The 21,032-nt window shown below is 40.3% G+C and overlaps 1 protein-coding gene across 3 annotated transcripts in view; it reads left to right on the forward strand.

The window, feature by feature from the left end:
* FBXO9 (F-box protein 9) overlaps positions 1 to 21,032 on the forward strand; it is a 303,722-nt gene that overhangs the window by 235,444 nt on the left and 47,246 nt on the right. For all 3 annotated transcript variants that reach the window (XM_030198962.1, XM_030198961.1, XM_030198963.1), the window contains exons 10-11: positions 8,788 to 8,883; positions 20,622 to 20,715. In XM_030198962.1, coding sequence (XP_030054822.1) covers positions 8,788 to 8,883; positions 20,622 to 20,715 — 190 coding nt within the window. The remainder of the gene's footprint in view (positions 1 to 8,787; positions 8,884 to 20,621; positions 20,716 to 21,032) is intronic.

The following is a 21,032-nucleotide window of genomic DNA, read 5'->3' on the forward strand; positions in this document are numbered from 1 at the left end:
CTTTAAGTTCTCAAACCACAAGGCAAAATAGTGTTCACTTACCAGAGAAATGTCCTCTTCTTTCAGAACTTCTCAGAAAGAAAGTTCAGTGGGACCTTTCCTCTTTATATAGTTTTGAATCTAAGGGGTCCTTTGAAGCTAACTCAGTAACCTTTTTAAAACCCAATCTTTAAGTTACCAAGCAGAGAGCAAAATAATGTCTCTTACTCAAAGAAACTCTTCTTTCAGAACTTCTCTGAACAAATAATTGTTGAATGGTTGCAGCATAGGTTTGGGGTGCGTTGGTCCTGGGGTAATCGCAGCGGTTTAGTGGATAGATGGAAGAGGATGGATATATAGATTTAAAGAAAATGTTTGTGAGTTTACATTCTTGCCTCAATCTGGGTGAGGTATATATCATTGATTTCATTCAGGATCAATGATATATCAATGAGCGTGAGGAGGGGGAGGTGAGGGAGGAGGTATGGATAAGAACACATTGACCCTGGCCTTTCTTCCACTTCCTACTCTCGGGTTTTCCGTGCATTGTGGGTCCTTTGTTTTCTTTCTTTTATTTAGTATATTTTCTGCATTTATGTCTATGGTATTTGTGTTTCTATCTACTTCATGTAATTTGCATTGTTGCTTCAATTTCCACTTCAATCCTGTATTCGTGTACGCACAATGTTATTTTCTGCTACAGCGGGCTCATGTACAATGCTTGATATCTTTGCTTGATTGAAAATGTTTGTTCATGGTATTGCTTTACTCACAATAAAGATGATTTTACAAAGTTCCCTTTTGAAAAATCACCACCCCCTCCCCAGACGTACTATTAAATCCCTGGTAGTCTTGTGGGATCAGAATTGTTCCTACTTGTTCCTGTCCCACCAGCACCATTTTGCAACATGGAACAACAAGTCGGCCCAATGTGTTCATTTTGTCCCTCAGGTGCTGAGCAAAGGAGAACCTGGGGACAGTTGATACCATTTTTTGAGGGGGGGTGGGGGGCAGGTTTCAGCTGAATAGAAATTATTCCATGGCACATTTCATGCTGGTCCAAAGAAAAAAGCAACACTGGGCCTTCAGAACTAGGACAACAGGAGTACTTTATTGATCAATGACCCGACACGGGCCGTGTTTCGGCGCTAACAAAGGCGCCTGCTTCAGGGGTCTAGATAAACATATAAATACATATATAGAAATCAATAATTAATACAATAAGACATAATGGACGCATCGTATTAAATTTAAAACATAGACAATGTGTCAAAATGAAAATGATATCAGTAAAATATCAATGATATATCATGTTAAAAGTAGAATAACAACAACCAGAGAAAACAGAAAATAATATCCATAATGCAGATATTTAGAGATTAAACATCATATAGATAAGAATGAATTTCATTTTGTAATTCAAAGTGTACAAATGATTTTCAATGAAAAAAATAAATTTTTATTTATTTATAAAATGTAAATTGCCCTGATGGGCTTTTTGTGTGCGTATAACTAATCCCAAAAATCTACATGTATATACATATACATCCACATATATAAATAAATATAAATTTATAGATATATATCTCTCTCAGATCATTACTAGAGATGCATGTGTCCAAAGGTGTAACGGAAACTTTTAGTGTTAGTATATTCACTGTGTCGAATACAATATATGTGTCTTTAAATAAAAAACAATCTTTTTGTTTTTTAATGGTAAATCAACAGTCTTACCGATACGTTTACGCAATGACGTGCAGATGACAAGGCACGATTGCCTATATGATAGAAAATATAAAAAATAAAGGTAAGAAGTAATAAAATGTATAGATGGGACAATAAATATATTTAGGTTGGCTCACCTTGAAAGCTTTAGTTGTGGAAACGGAAATATATAAATAAAGGGCTGAACTAGCATTACAGAAATGTAAAAAAACGTTTGGCTGAGAAGCATTCGGAGCCATATTGGATATACAAAGTATGTAGGGGAAAAAAACGCCATCGAGAGTAAATGAAAACCTCTTACCTTGAGCCACTGGGAAGTTATCTGCGATCGTATGTAATGGCGAAAAAACGCTGATAGCGCTGGCTTCGGCAGAAGCAATTTCTCCTGTGTTCTAGATAATCTTGTGTCGTTGTGCCAGAAAGCGCTGAGAGGCGCTAACTCCAATTGAAGATTAGTTCTCTATAGCAAAAAGGTTAAAAAACCGAAAAGGAACACACGGATATCCTGTCCTATATATTCAAGATGAAAAACCGCGCCAAGAGGTCGATGACGTAATGACACTGTCACGCAAATGTGAATGATGGCTAGAGCAGAACGCTAACGTAGTGACATAATGTTTTGTTAGTGAAGATGTTTAAAGGGAACAAGAAACACAGTTTAACATAATGAGTATCGATACATGTGGTATTCGTGGATGTATTGAATATAATATACATATAAAAAAACATATAACAAGGATTTTTCAAAGATATTGCATTTGATAATTTAGGGATAAGTTGTAAACAGACATTTAAAATTGTTGTAAGATAATATAAACATTGCATATTTCTAAATACAAATGTTAATTGTGAATTAAAAACAAGTTTAACAAGTGGAATGGATTGAGTCATGATTCAATAAGAAGGACAACCAATAAATTAAAGAATCAAAGAAAAGTTTGTTGCTTTGAAATATGGGTAGATTTAGTTTAAACATAATAAAATGGTTGTTGATTAGATAAAATCAGTTAAAAATATAGCTTCTAACGTCAAACATAGTTTAATACTTATTTGTTAAATAATATTTAATGGTCAAAAGGATGTATATAATAATTAAAAAATTTTTTAATATTTATTGTATATTTTGCTCCTTCTTTAATTTGTTTTATTTAATTCGATGCTCCATCAAGAGCAATTGTGTATGAATTGAAGCTCCAAAAAGAATTATGTGGTAGATATATAAGGATATATAATAATATTTACTTTTGTCTAAATACTGACACTCCTTATTAGGGAATAAAAACAGAAATGAGGAAACAAAAGGAGGGAAAAAAAATGAGGAAAATTGGAAAAAATAGAAAAAATATATAATATAAAATCAGGAGAAGACCGCTAAATCCAATTCTGCATTAAGTCCTGCTGGGTATAATGTGTTCAGCTCAAAAATGGCTCTTTGCTCTTGTTTGAGCAAAATTGAGTCTAGGTTTCCACCTCTCCTTTATTTTTTATATTTTCTATCATATAGGCAATCGTGCCTTGTCATCTGCACGTCATTGCGTCAACATATCGGTTAGACTGTTGATTTACCATTAAAAAACAAAAAGATTGTTTTTTATTTAAAGACACATATATTGTATTCGACACAGTGAATATACTAACACTAAAAGTTTCCGTTACACCTTTGGACACATGCATCTCTAGTAATGATCTGAGAGAGATATATATCTATAAATTTATATTTATTTATATATGTGGATGTATATGTATATACATGTAGATTTTTGGGATTAGTTATACGCACACAAAAAGCCCATCAGGGCAATTTACATTTTATAAATAAATAAAAATTTATTTTTTTCATTGAAAATCATTTGTACACTTTGAATTACAAAATGAAATTCATTCTTATCTATATGATGTTTAATCTCTAAATATCTGCATTATGGATATTATTTTCTGTTTTCTCTGGTTGTTGTTATTCTACTTTTAACATGATATATCATTGATATTTTACTGATATCATTTTCATTTTGACACATTGTCTATGTTTTAAATTTAATACGATGCGTCCATTATGTCTTATTGTATTAATTATTGATTTCTGTATATGTATTTATATGTTTATCTAGACCCCTGAAGCAGGCGCCTTTGTTAGCGCCGAAACACGGCCCGTGTCGGGTCATTGATCAATAAAGTACTCCTGTTGTCCTAGTTCTGAAGGCCCAGTGTTGCTTTTTTCTTTGGATTTGTCTGCTTGTATACTGTAGTGCCCTCTCTGTCTGTATTGTACATTTCATGCTGGAAAATGGTTCCTACCGCACCATTTTACTAAAGGTTAGTAGTTAGGGTCCATTAGAACATAAGAGTAGCCATACTGGGTTAGACCAATGGTCCATCTAACCCAGCATCCTATTTACCAAACAGTGGCCAGTCCAGGTCACAAGTACCTGGCAGAAACCCAAATTGTGTCAACACTCCATACTACAAATCCCAGGGCAAGCAGTTGCTTCCCATGTCTATCTTAATAGCAGACTATGGACTTTTCCTCCAGGAATTTGTCCAAACCTTTTAAATACAGAAAAGCTAACCGCTGTTACCACCACCTCCAGCAAAGAGTTCCCGAGCTTAACTACTCGTTGAGTGAAAAAATATTTCCTCCTATTTTTTTATTTCCATGTAACTTCCTTGAGTGTCCCCTAGTCTTTGTACTTTTGGAATGAGTAAAAAATCAATTTACTTCTACTCGTTCTACACCACTCAGGATTTTGTAGACCTCAGTCATATCTCCCCACATCCGTTTCTTTTCCAAGTTGAAGAGCCCTAACCTATTTAGCCTTTCCTCATACGAGAGGAGTTCCATCCCCTTTATCATTTTAGTTGCTCTTCTTTGTACCTTTTCTAAATCCGCTATATCTTTTTTGAGATACGGCGACCGAAACTGAACGCAATACTCAAGGTGTGGACACACCATGGATCCGATATAAGGGCATCATAGTATTTTCGGTCTTATTCACCATCCCTTTCCTAATAATTCCTAGCATCCTGTTTGCTTTTTTGGCCGCCGCCACACACTGAGCAGAAGATTTCAGCATATTATCTACAATGACACCCAGAACTTTTTCTTGAGCGCTGACCCCCCATGGTGGACCCTATCATCAGGTAACTGTGATTTGAATTATTCTTTCCGATGTGTATCACCTTGCATTTGACCACATTAAATTTCATTTGCCATTTTTGACACCCAGTCTTCCAATTTGCTATGGTCTTCCTGCAATATTTCACAGTCCGCACGTGTTTTAACAACCTTAAATAGTTTTGTATCATCTGCAAATTTGATCACCTCGCTCATCATTACTCAACTCGTCATTCCAATTTCCATATCATTTATAAATATGTTAAATAGTACCAGTCCCAGTACAGATCCCTGCGGCACACCACTGTTCGGTCTCCTCCATGGAGAGAAATGACCATTTAACGCGACCCTCTGTTTTCTGTCAAATAATCAATTCCTAATCCACACCAGAACCTCGCATCCTATCTGTTTTAACAGTATTTCCATGTAATTTTCTCAAGTGTCCCCTAGTCTTTGTACTTATGGAACGAGTAAAACATCGATTTACTTCTACTCGTTCTACACCACTCAGGATTTTGTAGACCTCAATCATGTCTCCCCTCATCCGTCTCTTTTCCAAACTGAAGAACCCTAACCTTTTTAGCCTTTCCTCATATGAGAGGAGTTCCATCTCCTTTATCATTTTAGTCACTCTTCTTTGAACCTTTTCTAATTCCGCTATATCTTTTTTGAGATAAGGTGACCAGAAAGTGGAGTGGAGGAGTGGCCTAGTGGTTAGGGTGGTGGACTTTGGTCTTGGGGAACTGAGGAACTGAGTTCGATTCCCGGCACAGGCAGCTCCTTGTGACTCTGGGCAAGTCACTTAACCCTCCATTGCCTGCCGCATAGAGCCTGCCATGAATGGGAAAGTGCGGGGTACAAATGTAACAAAAAAAAAAAAAAAACACAATACTCAAGGTGCGGATACACTGTGGAGTGAAACAAAGGAATTACAGTATTTTCGGTCTTCACCATTCCTTTCCTAATAATTCCTAGCATCCTGTTTGATTTTTTGGCCACTGCCGCACACTGAACAGAAGATTTCAGTGTATTATCTACGACGACACCAAGATCTTTTTCTTGAGCGCTGACTCCAAGGTGAATCCTAGAATCAGGTTAACTGTGATTCGGATTATTCTTTCCAATGGGCACCACCTTGCATTTGTCCACATTAAATTTCATCTGCCATTTGGACACCCAGTCTTACAATTTCCTAAGGTCTTCCTGCAATATTTCACAGTCCACATGTGTTTTTTAACAATCTTGAATAGTTTTGTATTATATGCAAATTTATCACCTAACTCGCTGTTCTAATTTCCATATCATTAATAAATCTGTTAAATAGTACCGGTCCCAGTACAGATTCCTGCTGCTAACTCCACTGTTCACTCTCTTCCATTGAGAGAAGTGACCATTGAACCCTACCCTCTGTTTTCTGTCCCAACAACCAATTTCTAATCCACACCAGAACTTTGCCTCCTATTCCATGACTCTTTAATTTTCTTAGGAGTCTCTCATGAAGAACTTTATCAAAAGTTTTCTGAAACTCTAGATATACTACATGAACCAGCACACCTTTATCCACATGTTTATTCACACCTTCAAAAGCAAGTTGGTGAGGCAAGACTTCCCTCGGCTGAACCCATGCTGACTGTCCCAATAAACCATGTTTGTCTACGTGTTCTATAATTATATTCTTTATAAAAGTTTCCACTGTTTTCCTTGCACTGACGTCAGGCTTACCGGTCTGTAATTTCCCAGATCACCCCTAGAACTCTTCTTTAAAAATTTGCATCACATTGGCCACCCTCCAATCCTCAGGTACTACGGATGATTTTAATGACAGGTTATATATTACTAACAGCAGATCAGCAAATTTCATGTTTGAGTTCTTTGAAATACCCTTGGATATATGCCATCCTGTCCAGGTGATTTACTACTCTTTAATTTGTCAATATGGCTTACTACATCTTCCAATTTCACCGAGATTTCTTTCAATTCCTCTGCATCATCACCCTTGAAAACCATTTCCGGTACAGGCAGATCTCTTACATCTTCTTCTGTTAAGACAGAAGCAAAGAATTCATTCAGTTTCTCCACTATGGCCTTGTGCTCCCTGAGTGCCCCTTTTGCTCCTTCGTGATCTAACGGTCCCCAAGGATTCCTTTGCAGGCTTTCTGTTTCTGATGTACCTAAAACAGTTGTTAATGTGAGTTTTAGCCTCTGTGGCAAGTTTCTTTTCATATTCTCTTTTAGCCTTCTTTATTAATGCGTTGTATCTGACTTGCTAGTGATTATGTTCCTTCTTGTTCTCTTTGTTTGGGTCCTTTTTTCATTCTTTGAAGGACAATCTTTTGGCTGTAATGGCCTCCTTCAATTTTTAATCATGTTGGCTGGCATTTTCTCTTCTTTCCATCTTTGCAAATACATGGAATGCATCTGAACTGTGCTTCCAAGATGGTATTTTTGAATAACATCCATGCCTGATTGAGTATTCTAACCTTTGCAGCTGATCCTTTTAGTTCCTTTTTAACCATTTTCCTCATTTTATTATAGTCGCCTTTTCGAAAATTAAATGCAGCTACTGTAGATTTCTTTTGCGGGCTCATCCCAGATAGTAGGTCAAACTTAATCATGTTATGATCACTGTTTCCCAGGGGACCCAACACCGCCACCATGCACTATGCCCTGCCACCAAGGACCAGATCCAAAATGGCTCCACCTCTCGTCTGTTCCTGGACCAGCTGCTCCAAGAAGCAGTCGTTTATTACATCTAGAAATTTTATCTCCCTTGCACTCCCTGATGTAACATTATCCAGTCAATATTGGGATAATTGAAATCACCCATTATTATAGCGTTGCCCAATTTGCCAGCTTTCCTAATTTCTGTAAACATTTCTTCATCCGTCTGTTCGTTCTGTTCCGGCGGACAGTAGTACAGCCCTACAAGAATACACCTTCCCTTCACACATGGAATTACTATCCATAATGATTCTACGCTGCTATATGTGTCAAATGGAATGTTTATTTTATTTGACTCAATTCCTTTTTTAACATAGAGCACAACCCCCTTAGTTTGATCCTCTCATATCATTACAATACAATTTGTACCCTGTTAACCCAGTGTCCCATTGATTGTCCTCTTTCTAACAAGTCTCTGAGATGCCTATTTTATCTACCTTATCACTTAGTGCTATATATTCTAACTCTCCCATCTTATTTTTGAGGCTTCTAGCATTTGTATACAAGCATTTCAAATTGTGTTTTTCCTTTGATCTACAAGCTGCTTAGAAGTTGAAGGGGATAATGCGCATCCTTTATCCTGCTCTCTCATTAAGCACACCTGACTTACTTTAAGCATAGTTGAAACCTTTCTATTGGGATTCCCTAAATGTCCTATTTTAATAGTATCCTTCAAGGATACTCCACACCAAACCATGCGCTCCTGGGCCACTGTCTGCTTTTCCCTCCATTCTAGTTTAAAAGCTGCTCTATCTCCTTTTTATAAGTTAACGCCAGCAGCCTGGTTCCATCCCGGTTAAGGTGGAGCCCATCCTTTCAGAAGTCTCCCCCTTTCCAAGAATGTCAGCCAATTCCTAACAAATCTAAATCTCTCATTCCTGCACCTTCGTCTCAACCACGCATTGAGACTTCGGAGCTCTGCCTACCTTTTGGGTCCTGCGTGTGGAACGGGGAGTAAATCTGAAAATGCGTCCCTGGAGTATCTGGACTTCAGCTTTCTACCTAAGAGCCTAAATTTGGCTTCCAGAACCTCCCCATTGAAGAACTATTGCTTCATTGACTTCAGAAAACAGGAAGGAATGTACAGTTTTTATGCTTGGCTTAGCTGCTTTATCTAGCTGTCTGAAACACTACTATATCGATATCCTTTCAAATCGTTATGCCTTAAATGTCTAGGCTTTCAAGTAGATTTTATAGAGAACATCCAAAAAAGATTTTTCTCAGTTGTGCATTGGGTTTTCTCATTGCAGGTATATGAGGTTCTTCCCAGAAGGTCAAGTAATGATGTTGACTACACCTGAAGATCCTCAATCTATTGTTTCTCGGTTACGGACTAAGAATACAAGGTAATAATATTTTTTCTAAACATTGTATACCTTACCCACATTGTGAAGAAGTTTTTGCCCCACCTCCTGATTTTTCCTATTACTGTATGTATGTCTCAATGAATGGTTTATGATCTTTCGACAAAATGTAATATTAGACAAAGAGAACCTCAGTAAATACATAACAGTTTTAAAATTATTACTTCATTTATTTAAGGAACAAAGTTATCATGGGGGTGGAGGAGCAAAAATCTTTTCACATCACTGTATTATAACATTTAAACAGAAATGTATCACCATTCTCATTGGCTGCTTAGCCACGGAGTGCTCCCCATCATATTACAGTAACACGTTCGAGAGTAGGAAGTGGTGATATTCTTTGCAGCGGTAATGGATCTAAAGGAGTTTGCTTACATGGGTGGTGATTCGGCAGGCAGGGAGCTGAAGGAGGCACAATGGCGGTCCACCACACGCATAGTGGCATGGAGAGCAGTGGAACTCAGCCATGATAACAGGAGAGCAGGTTGTGGGAGCACACTCTTATCCTCCTAGCTGCTCTTCCAGCTATGCAAACAGAGCTGGGGAACTGGTTCCAAGAGTTAAAATGGGATATTAAAGACTCTAAACTGGAAGTCATGGACATCGTCAGGGAGTTGCGGGACAATATTGGTGAGATCAGTAGAGGATGGAGGAGGTGTAAGTGAAAATAGAAAAGCAAAACAGGATGCTAGCCAGTCACAGGCAGCACCTAACCACTCTTTAACAATGCAAAGTGGACTTGGAAAATATGATAGAGGACATAGAAAATAGGCCTCCGCAGGCAAAATTTGAGATTCAGAGGGTTCCCAGAAACTGTAGAGTTCTTAAATTGCAGAGGTGATAGAAAAGATTTCAGCAGTGAATCCTGTAAGGGGCATAAAATAATAGCATAGAAATAGCCATACTGGGTCAGACTGATGGTCCATCTAGCCCAGTGTCCTGCTTCCAACAGTGGCCAATTCAGGTTGCAAGTACCTGGCAGAATCTCAAATAGTAGCAAGATTCAATGCTACCTATCTCAGTGACAGCAGTGTCTTCCCCTGTGTCTGTCTCAATAGCAGAGTATGGACTTTTCCTCCAGGAACTTGTCCAAACCTTTTTTTTTTAACCCAGATATGCTAACAACTGCAACCACATCCTTTGGCAGCAAGTTCCAGAGCTTAACTATTCACTGAGTGAAAAAAATATCAATGTACAGTCTATAAAGATTGAGCATGCTCATAGAGAATTGGGACTACAGTGGGCAAATAGGCCCTGGGCCATCATTGCCTGTTAATCATGAATATTGCAATGAAGGCCAGAATGCTGGATTCCTTCACATGGGAGACCTACACAGCAAAGGTATTCCCTGCCTTGGGCGGAGATCACATTGAAGAAGTGGTTTCGATTTGAAAGAGGGCTCATGGAAGCTGCTGGATGACTGCATCAGATACCTCTGGACTTAACTGTTTGGACTGCTTTTTCTGTTGAGGAAAATGTCATAGAGTGCGCAATTAACAGGAGACATGGGTGGTGCTGCAGTCAGCTTACCTACTGTAGCCAGAATTGAAGATGGCACCCATCCATTCCTGCCTTCACAGAGACAGATTGCTAAGTGATGGCGGATCACCATTTGAGGATTGGAGAGGGCTGTAGAAGCATCACCTCGAGAGTCCATGTCAAAAACGTCCAAATGCAAGCCATTTGGACGTGGGAGGAGCCAACATTTCTAGTGCACTAGTCCCCCTGACCTGCCAGGACACCAACCGGGAACCCTAGGGAGCACTGCAGTGGACTTCATAAAATGTTCCCAGGTACATAGCTCCCTTACCTTGTGTGCTGAGCCCCCCAAATCCCACTACCCACAACAGTACACCACTACTATAGCCCTTACAGGTGAAGGGGGGCACCTATATGTGGGTACAGTGGGTTTGTGGTGGGTTTTAGAGGGCGTGCTGTTTCCTCCATAAACGTAACAGGTAGGGGGGGTATGGGCCTGGGTCCGCCTGTCTGAAGTGCACTGCAGTACCCACTAAAACTGCTCCAGGGACCTGCTTGCGCTGTCATGGACCTGAGTATGACATCTGAGGCTGGCACGAAATATTTTGAAATATGTTTTTTGAGTGGGTGGGAGGAGGTTAGTGACCACTGGGGGAGTAACGGGAGGTCATTCCTGATTCCCTCCGGTGGTCATCTGGTCATTTCGGGCACCTCTTTGTGCCTTATTTGTTAAAAAAACACGTCCGGGTGAAAGCGTCCAAGTTTTACTTTAGGACGTTCTTGCTTTTTTCAATTATGGCTCAAAGCTGCCAAGTCTTAGGCACGCCCAAGTCCTGCCTTCACCATGCCTCTGACAAGCCCCCTTGAAATTTGGACATCCTTGTGACGGACTGCAGTTGGAGACGTCCAAAATCGGGTTTCGATTATACCGATTTGGACGTCCATGTTCCGATTATGTCGAAAGATGGACGTCCATCTCTTTTGAAAATGAGCCTGATAGAGACGTTTTATACTAGTCCATCAGCCCAACATGTTTGGCATCTAGTGTCTGCTTCAGGGGCAGAATTTTAAAGTGTAAGTTGGAAAGACACCTAAAATTAAACAAAATAAAAATAGGGTTATGAGAATCTTCTTATAATGATCTTCACAGAAACCGAGACAAGGGATTCACCTCGATGTTAGTACTTCTAGATTTCTCAGCAGCTTTTGACACTGTGGATCATGATATCTTGCTAGCACGACTGACAGAAGCAGGTATCAATGGAACAGTACTTGCCTGGTTCAAATCCTATCTATCAGATAGGCAACAATTCATAATGTTTGGCAGCAACTCATCACCACCATGGACACTGACCTGCGGGGTACCACAAGGATCGATACTGTCACCTATTCTGTTCAATATCTACCTCAAGCCACTAGCTGAGCTGATTCGGTCAATGGACACTCAGTTCTACATCTATGCGGATGATGTGCAGCTACTCATACCCATTGAACCTTACTTAACTACAGCCTTGAATAAACTGATTACTTGTCTAACATCAATTCAAGAATGGGCTAAACACAACAAACTTTGCCTGAACCCAAGTACAACCAAGCTTCTCTGAGTCCCTAACACAAGTGGATACATACCTGACATCAAAATCCCTTTTGGGAAGTATGAACTCCCCCTCAAATCACAAGTCAGGAACCTTGGAATACAGTTAGATTCAACACTTTGATTCCCCAAATCCAAGCAACCTTCAAGAGCTGCTTCTACTATTTGTGACAGCTACGCTGCCTCTCCTTACATCGAGAAGGTAAATCTTATCCCAGTTGTGCATGCCATGGTAGCATCAAGACTGGATTACTGCAATGCCCTATACGATGGTCTGACTACAAAGGGCCTGCACCAGCTTCAGTTGATTCAGAATGCAGCAGCAAGACTCATAGAAGGTTGCAAGTGACATGACCACATCACACCATTTTTGCAAAAACGTCATTGGCTAACAGTACACTACAGGGCTAAATTTAAAACTCTATGTCTGATCTTCAAGGCCCTGAAAGGAAATGGCCCCGAGAATATGAAAGAATAGGATGATCCTCCACACACCGCCAAGGACAGTAAGGTCCTCCCAAAGACTTTCACTAACTACACCCTCTCCAAAAGACATTACACAATGTAATACCCACAAGCGAGCCTTCTCCAGAGTAGCCCCCACACTCTGGAATGCATTGCCTGAAAGGCTCCGCTTCAGGAAGCAGGTGAAAGCTTGGCTGTTCAACCAAGCCTTTAATGGAAGAAGTAACTAACTTGTTAGTCTCACTCACACACACAAGGATTGACTCGGGCTGCACATACTGCAGCGGGACGTGTTTATCTAGTGCTACACTAGCTGAGATGATATTTAACCATCTCTCTGACCTCATGTGCAACTTTCTTCAAATCAGTCACCTTACTTTCTAATTCTTCCTACTTTCTTACTCATCTATCTATATGTTACAGCTTTGCCTTACCCTTCACTACCAATTATAATGTTCTATTACGTATTGTGTAGTCATTGCAAGTTATACCATGCCATACTTTCTATTGTCACTTGAATATTTTTACAGCTGTAATTGCCTATTGCTCATGTTTGATCTATTCTTACTGTACACTGCCTTGAGTGAATTCCTTCAAAAAGGCGGTAAATAAATCCTAATAAATAAATGCCAACTACATCGAAAAACAACTAAGACCAGGGAACACCTAGCATCTCACAAAAAATATATTAAAAATGTTTAGCTAAGCAGCTGCCCTTGACACTTATAAGGTTGCACTTGTAGGGGTCTCCAGCCCCTAAGGTAGAACTACAAGAAAACATAATATTCGTGAGAACAAGAGTAATGCACTATAACATAAAAATAATTGTAAAAACGATATTGAAAAACAGTGAAACAACACATTCAAAATAGTACACTGAGGGGCCCTTTTACTAAGGGGTTCTGGAAAGTGGCCTGTGCTGGTGTAGGAACGTGTTTTGGATGCACATAAGTCTATTTTTCAGAGCAGCTGGAAAAAAGGCCTTTTTTTTGTGCCCGGCTTGAGACCTTACCACCACCTTTTGACTTGGCGGTATGCGTCAGTGCACGTAAACTTCTGATTACTGCCGGGTAAGTGCCACGCGATAGAAAATATTTTCTACTACGTGTTTTGGATGTGAGTCAAAAATGGAATTAACGCTTGGGGCACGTGGTAGCTCTAATTTGACGCGCATGGATGCCTATGCGCCTTAGTAAAGGGGCCCCTAAGAGCTGCTGCTGCCTTTAAAAGCAAACATAAATGATAAGAGATTGAAAACAGGCTGCCTAAAAATAAATGCAAAAACTTTAAAAATGAGTAACCAAATATATCTAAAAATTAAATCATGAGCATTCAGAAAGCCTGTACATCATTAGCATATAAAGTTTGCATATCAGGACAAAACTGAAAGTGAAAATATCCTAATTAAAGAAATATAGAAACATCTTTAAATCAATTACACAATTAAAAACTATCAAACAGGTATCCAGAGGTGCAAAAGAACATTGAATGATTAGCAATTCTTGCAAAAACTGTCCCGATTTTAAACACTAAAAATCTGAACCAAAAAACTATTAAAAAAAACCATTTTCTTACCTCAGTTCAAGTCTCCAAGGGATAGGGAAGTTATAAAACAAGTATTATCTACGAAAAGGGGCAGAATACTCTTATACGATTTTTTTGACAAATGTGCTTGCAACAATAAGAAGTGTTTTAAATATATGGATTCAAAGAACATTGGTGTTGCAGTCTAACAGTGAATTGCCTGAGCACGGAGAGTGTGAGCGAAAGTCATAGTCCCGAGGACTAAGGACCTCCAACAAACCCTGGAGGGTCTTCACCAAACCAACTGTTGTTTCCCAGGGGTTGAGCCCCCAGGTGCGGATGGCCAGTTGGACTTCACACCACCAGGTAGGAAGGTCAGTCTGAGAAGCCGAAGCTGACGGCACTAAGTATGAACAGGCGTCTGGGCAGACTCATCTGGAGCAGGAGTCAGGAGCAACCTTGGTTTGGTAGGAACAGATGTCTGGGTGGACTTGTCTGTAACTGGAACAGGAGTCAGGAACAAACAACTTGGCAGAAGCAGGCGTCTGGGCAGACTCATCTGTAGTTGGAGCAGGAGTCAGGAGAAAACTTGGTTTGGTAGGAACATTCATCTGGGTGGACTTGTCTGTAACTGGAACAGGAGCCAGGAATTGGAACAGGAGTCAGGAGTAAACTTGGCATGGCAGGTTGTAGGCAAGATCCGGCAATTGGAAACACCATCCTGACATGGGGCGGACAAGATCCTGGAGCTTCAGGGAATCCCATAACGGAGAAACCCAGCACATATCAATAAGGACAGAATCCGGAGAGCAGTGCATTGCCGAAGCCGTGAGATGTCAGCAGTTAAAGGGACACAAGGGGCGTGGTGAGAAGACACAGGAACATCGAAGGCGGCGGCGAAAACATGCTGACATCACCGGGCCAGGTGGCCTGTTCTCTCGCTCTGTGCCTGCTCCACAGGAGTAATGCCCCACCGTCCTGCTGAGCGTGATGCCGCTGGAACCCCTGCCCCTGCTGGGCCCTCGGGCAAGGTGCTTCACCGAGCCACCAGGTGAGGAACGTAACAATTGGATATTAAATATTTCAACTTGTTTTATTATTATTATTATTATTTATTGCACTTGTATCCCACATTTTCCCACCTATTTGCAGGCTCAATGTGGCTTACAAAGATCTGTTATGGCATCACCATTACAGGGTAAAAGATACAATTGGTGTTAAAAGAGATCAAGGATGACAGAGAAGAACTAAGCAAACAGTTATAGAAAGACATCATTCAGAGTCAGGGTGGAGAAGTGTTATAATTAAGCTACGGGTTCTCATGGTAGGCCTTGTTGAAAAGAGAGGTTTTCAGAGATTTATTGATTGTTTTCAGTTTTGTTGGTAGTGCATTCTACAGCTGTGTGCTCAGGTAGGAAAAGCTTGTCGCATGTGTTTGTATTTTAATCCTTTACAGCTAGGGAAGTGTAGATTAAGAAATGTGCGGGCTGATCTTTTAGCATTTCTAGGAGGTAGGTCGACTAGGTCTAGCATGTAGGTCGGGGTGTCTCCGTAAATGATTTTATGAACTATCGTGCATATCTTTTTTTTTTTTTTTAATTCTTTATTTATAGCATTTTCAATTACACATCCAAAGTTAAACTTTGCCAAGAAATACAGAAAAAAAAATCCAAAGAAATATATATAAGATTATGGAATTCCATAAATCAGAGAGTATTTACTTTTATACATAGTCTTCAAATCTGGGAGGGCGATTTCCATAAACCTTATATGGAGGATAAGGATACAATATAAGGAAATATAAATCAGGAAATTAAAGCGTTGAGATGGTACAACTTCCAAAATCAAATCAAAGTCCAGCGTTGGATTTCTAAGGGGGTTTAGGAGCTCTCGCATTTAAAAAAGATCTAAGCTGTATTGGATCGAAGAAATGATATGTCTTATTTTCAAAAAATATAACACATTAACAGGGGAATCTTAGCTGAAATTTAGCCCCCAGTTGTATAGTCTCTCGTCTTAAAAGCAAAAATTTCTTCCTCCTTTCTTGCGTAGTCCTGGACACATCTGGAAATAACTAAATTTTCTCGCCCATGTATTCCATGGAGGAGATTTGTCTAAAATATTGTCTCAACAATGCTTCTTTATTCATAAAAAAAACAAAGGATACCAGCAAAGTAGATCTATATTCAACTTCTTCCTGTGACTGTTCTAACAGAGCAGAAACGTCCAAGGTCTCCTGTGCTGGTTCCTTAGATTTTAAACCACGATTAGGGAGCATATATAATCAGAGGAAAATTATCTTCAGAGTATTTAAAGACTTCTTTAAGAAGCTTATTAAATAAGTCTCTTAATGGGGTAAATTTCACAAAAGGAAAATTCAATATTCTTAGATTTAAGTTTCTTGCCCCATTCTCTAAATTTTCAATTTTCCTGTGTACCAGGTCTGTGTTCTGGAGTATTTTATTCTCATAATCTTTTTGACTTACAGCATCTTCCAATTGTTTTATGTTTGCCCCTTGTGAGGTCAGTTCAGCTTGAAGAGTCCATTTTAGCATTATTTGCATTAGAAGGCATTACAAAATTAAGGCATACCGTATGCAATGACTCCATTGCCCCCCAGAGAGTTTCCAGCATCACCGTTGTTGGTTTCTCCAGAGGCAGTAGTTGGAGCACTGGAACTGGCTGCACTACATACAGCCATTTGCTGCATAGCAGGTCTTTGCTCAGATTTAGTTCCACCACTGTTTCTGAGAGTAGAGGTAAGACTCGGTTCTTCCAGAGCTAGGTCGAATTGAGGCATTTCCAGGTCACCGGAGGAGTTCTCCTCTCCTCGCTGCACAACTTCACGCTCTGGTTGCTGGGCGGGACTTCCTCCGGCGCTGCCTCTCACTTCACAAGTCTGCCTGGGACTTCTGGGGCTGAGCGATACTTCGTCCCCCAAGCCCGAGCTCCTCTCTGCTTCGGGCAGCGGAACGCCCTGGGATGTTGTTGGGACAGTAAAGTCCGTAATCGGAGGCTGCCTCCGGTTAGGGTCTGTCAAAGGTAGGGAGAAACCCCCTCGTACTTTCCCCTTCCTCTTAGGCATAGTAAGCGGACTAAAAGTTTAACAGGTAATTTCTCTCTCCGAGTGCGTTATCTACATCCTAACGCGACACCATCTTGAATCGCCCTCCTATCGTGCATATCTTGAACGTGATTCGTTCTTTGAGTGGGAGCCACTGCAGTTTCTTTCTTAGGGGTTTTGCACTTTCATATTTTGTTTTTCCAAATATGAGTCTGGCTGCAGTGTTCTGGGCTGTTTGAAGTTTCTTGATAGTCTGTTCTTTGCAGCCAGCGTAGAGTGTGTTGCAATAGTCCAGGTGGTTTGGTACCATTGATTGTACCAGGTTGCGAAAGATGGATCTTGGGAAGAAAGGTTTTACTCTTTTAAGTTTCCACATGGAGTGAAACATTTTCTTAGTTGTATTCTTCACGTGGTTTTCAAGTGTGAGATTTCGATCAATGGTGACTCTGAGAATTTTCAGTGTATTTGAGACGGGAAGGGAAACATTTGGTATGGTTATGGTGGTGGATGTACTTGTATTATGTTGTGAGGTGAGTATGAGACATTGAGTTTTTTCTGCGTTGAGTTTTAACTGAAATGCATCCGCCCAGGAGTGCATTATTTGGAAGCTTCGGTTGATCTCGTTGGAGATTTCTTTTAGATCATGTTTGAATAGGATGTAGATCATGACATCATTTGCATATATGTATGGGTTGAGGTTTTGATTGGCTAGTAGCTTGGCTAAGGGTGTCATCATTAGGTTGAAGAGGGTTGGTGAGAGGGGGGATCCTTGGGGAACTCCACATTCGGGTGTCCATAGGGTGGATATAGTCTCGTTAGATGTTACTTGGTATGATCTTGACGTCATTCATAGTCAGGGTGGAGTGGTGAAGTGTTACAGTTAAGCTGCGGGTTCTCGTGGTAGGCCTTGTTGAAGAGAGATGTTTTCAGAGATTTGCGAAAGTTAGTTACTTTGTTGATTGTTTTCAATTTTGTTGGTAGTGCATTCCATAGCTGTGTGCTCAGGTAGGAAAAGCTGGTCTTCCTTACCCCTTGGTGACTTGATTTGAGGAAAGAAAATTGTTTTCAATTGTTTTTGGCTGAAAGATTTTGTATTTAAAATTGGGACATTGTTTGCAAGAATTGCTAATTAAGTAGATCATTGGATGTCTTTTTGCAATTGTGTAATTGTTTTTTTTTTTTTAAGATTTTTCTTTAATTGGGATATTTTTACTTTGTTTTGTCCTGATAAGCAAATTTTATATGCTAATGATATAGAGGCTTTTTGAATGCTTGTGACTTATTTTTTAGATGTATGTGATAGCTCATTTTTAAAGTTTTTGTATTTATTTTTAAGCAGTCGGTTTGCAATCTCTTATCATATCTGCTGTGTTCATAAGTTTGTTTTTAAAGGCAGCAGCAGCTCTGAGTGTACTATTTTGAATGGGTTTAGTTTCACTGTTTTGTAATATCTTTGTATTTGTTATAGCGCAGTATTTGTTCTCATGAATGTTATGTTTTCTTGTAGTTCTATATTAGGGGCTGGAGACCCCTACAAGTTCAACCTTATAAGCAACATAGACAGCTGCCTCGATAAAGATTTTAAATATATTTTTTGTGTGATCTTGGGTGTTTTTTGTCTTATTTGTTTTTACATGTAGTTGGGTTATAAGAAGATTTTCATACCCCTATTTTTATATTGTTTAATTTTAGGTGGATTGTCTGTCCAACTTACACTTTAAAATTCTGCCCTTGAAGCAGGCATTAGGTACTGAAACATGTTGGACTGATGGACTAGTATACGTGGAGGGGCATAATCGAATGGCGCCAGCCAAATAGATGGCTCCGCAAGGGGGCGGAGCCAACCATATTTTCGAAATATGGTTGGGGCCAGCTAAATCGATCTCCGGGTGTAGAGGAGATGGCTGGCTTCGTTTTTCAGCCATAGTGGAAACCGGGCCCAGCCGTCTCAAACCCAGCGAAATGCAAGGCATTTGGTCATGGGAGGAGCCAGCATTTGTAGTGCACTGGTCCCCCTCACAAGCCAGGACACCAACTGGGCACCCTAGGGGGCACTTGTAGAAATTAAAAATAAATAAATAAAAGTAGCTCCCAGGTGCATAGCTCCCTTACCTTGGGTACTGAGCCCCCCAAATCCCCCCCCAAAACCCACTCCCCACAACTCTACACCATTACCATAGCCCTAAGGGGTGAAGGGAGGCACCTACATGTGGGTACAGTGGGTTTTGGTTTTTTTTGGAGGGTTCAACATTAACCCACCACAAGTGGAACAGGTAGGGGGGATGGGCCTGGGTCCACCTGCCTGAAGTGCACTGCATCCACTAAATACTGCTCCAGGGACCTGCATACTGCTGTCAGGGAGCTGGGTATGATATTTCAGGCTGGCATACAGGCTGGCAAAAAACTTTTTTTTTTAAAATCTTTTTTTTGGGTGGGAGGGGGTTGGTGACCACTGGGGGAGTAAGGGGAGGTGATCCCCGATTCCCTCCGGTGGTCATCTGGTCAATTGGGGCACTTTTTTGTGACTTGGACCTAAAAATAAATGGACCAAGTGCAGCCGGTGAAATGCTCGTCTGAGCCGGCCATCTTTTTTCCATTATGGGGTGAAGCCGGCTATCTCATAACCAAGTCTCCGTCCCACCTTCTGTACCTTCCCTTGAAGGTTGGCTGGCTCCGCGACGAAAAGCAGTTGGGGCTGGCCAAAATCGGCTTTCGATTATACCGATTTGGCCGGGATCAGGTGATCGCCGGCCATCTCCCGATTTGTGTCGGAAGATGGCCGGCGATCTCTTTCGAAAATACATTCAGGTACACTGGTGAGCTTAACTAACCTTGACCTAATACTAAAAAGTTGTGAGCAAAGTTAAAATAAATAGTAAATAAATAAGTGTTTTGGACTCAATATTTCCACTTATTAGAAGGTTGTTTTTTTTGAACTATTAAAAAGATTTTAATAAACTCTACTGACTCATCATTGCTGTTTTGTGATACAGTTGGATTGCAGCATTTGGACCTGTTTTTTTCTATGCTTTAAACATTGCGCTACATATATCTAAGGGCCTCTTTTACCAAGTTGCGGTAAAAGGGCCCTTGCAGTGGCATTGGCATGTGGATTTGGCATGCATCATGGCCCCTTTTACCACAGCAGGTAAAAGGGAGAAAAAAGGAAATGGCTGTGCGGTAAGTACACACTTGCCATGCGGCCATTTCCTGGGGGAGCTCCTACTACCTTCTATTTAGGAGGTGGTAAGAGCTCCCACGGTAACCAGGCTACACGCTGCGCTGTCCAATTATAGCTGGGTAAGCCTTGGCACTAACAATAAAAACAATTTCCTGTCGTACCAGAAATAGTGTGTGGTGGGGGCGGCACTACCACTGCCTCCTTAGATAAACCAACAGTAGTGCCAAATTGGTGCATTCCAATACCGCAGTGTTGTAAAAGGGCCCCTAAGAGAGCAGTTTGTGCAATGATGAAAGTTTCAGGTCCTTCGGCCAGTTTCATCAGTTTGTGTCCAGAGTTTGGAATATGGTTGACTGCATTCCGTAGTGATTGTTAAGCTGCTGAATTTCTGAATCTTTTTCTTACCTTTCCAGAACGGATGCAATCTTGCTTGGTCATTATCGACTGTCCCAAGAAACAGACAATCAAACCAAAGTATTTGCTGTAGTTGCTAAGAAAAAAGAAGAGGTATGTGTAGTCATGAAAACGTGTATGTTCATGCATTTGTTACTACAAAGAAATCTCCGTGTTTGTGTATCAATTTTTATATATACAAAATTTCAGGGCATTTAACGTATCTACAGTAATGTGCTATTCTCTGAGCAGCTGCAGGTCTGGTAGTACATAGCAAACCAGTATGCATGCCAAAATTTGAGATGGTTCTGTGTACTAACACGAGGTGGAGTCATGTGCTTCTGTTTTCACCTGATTGGCATTAGTTTTTATTTTTCCCATTTTCACTTAAGGCACCTTAGTAAACATACCCCCTAGTTATGAGTTCAGCC

Source organism: Microcaecilia unicolor, chromosome 3, assembly GCF_901765095.1.
Source record: "Microcaecilia unicolor chromosome 3, aMicUni1.1, whole genome shotgun sequence".
NCBI lineage: Eukaryota > Metazoa > Chordata > Amphibia > Gymnophiona > Siphonopidae > Microcaecilia > Microcaecilia unicolor.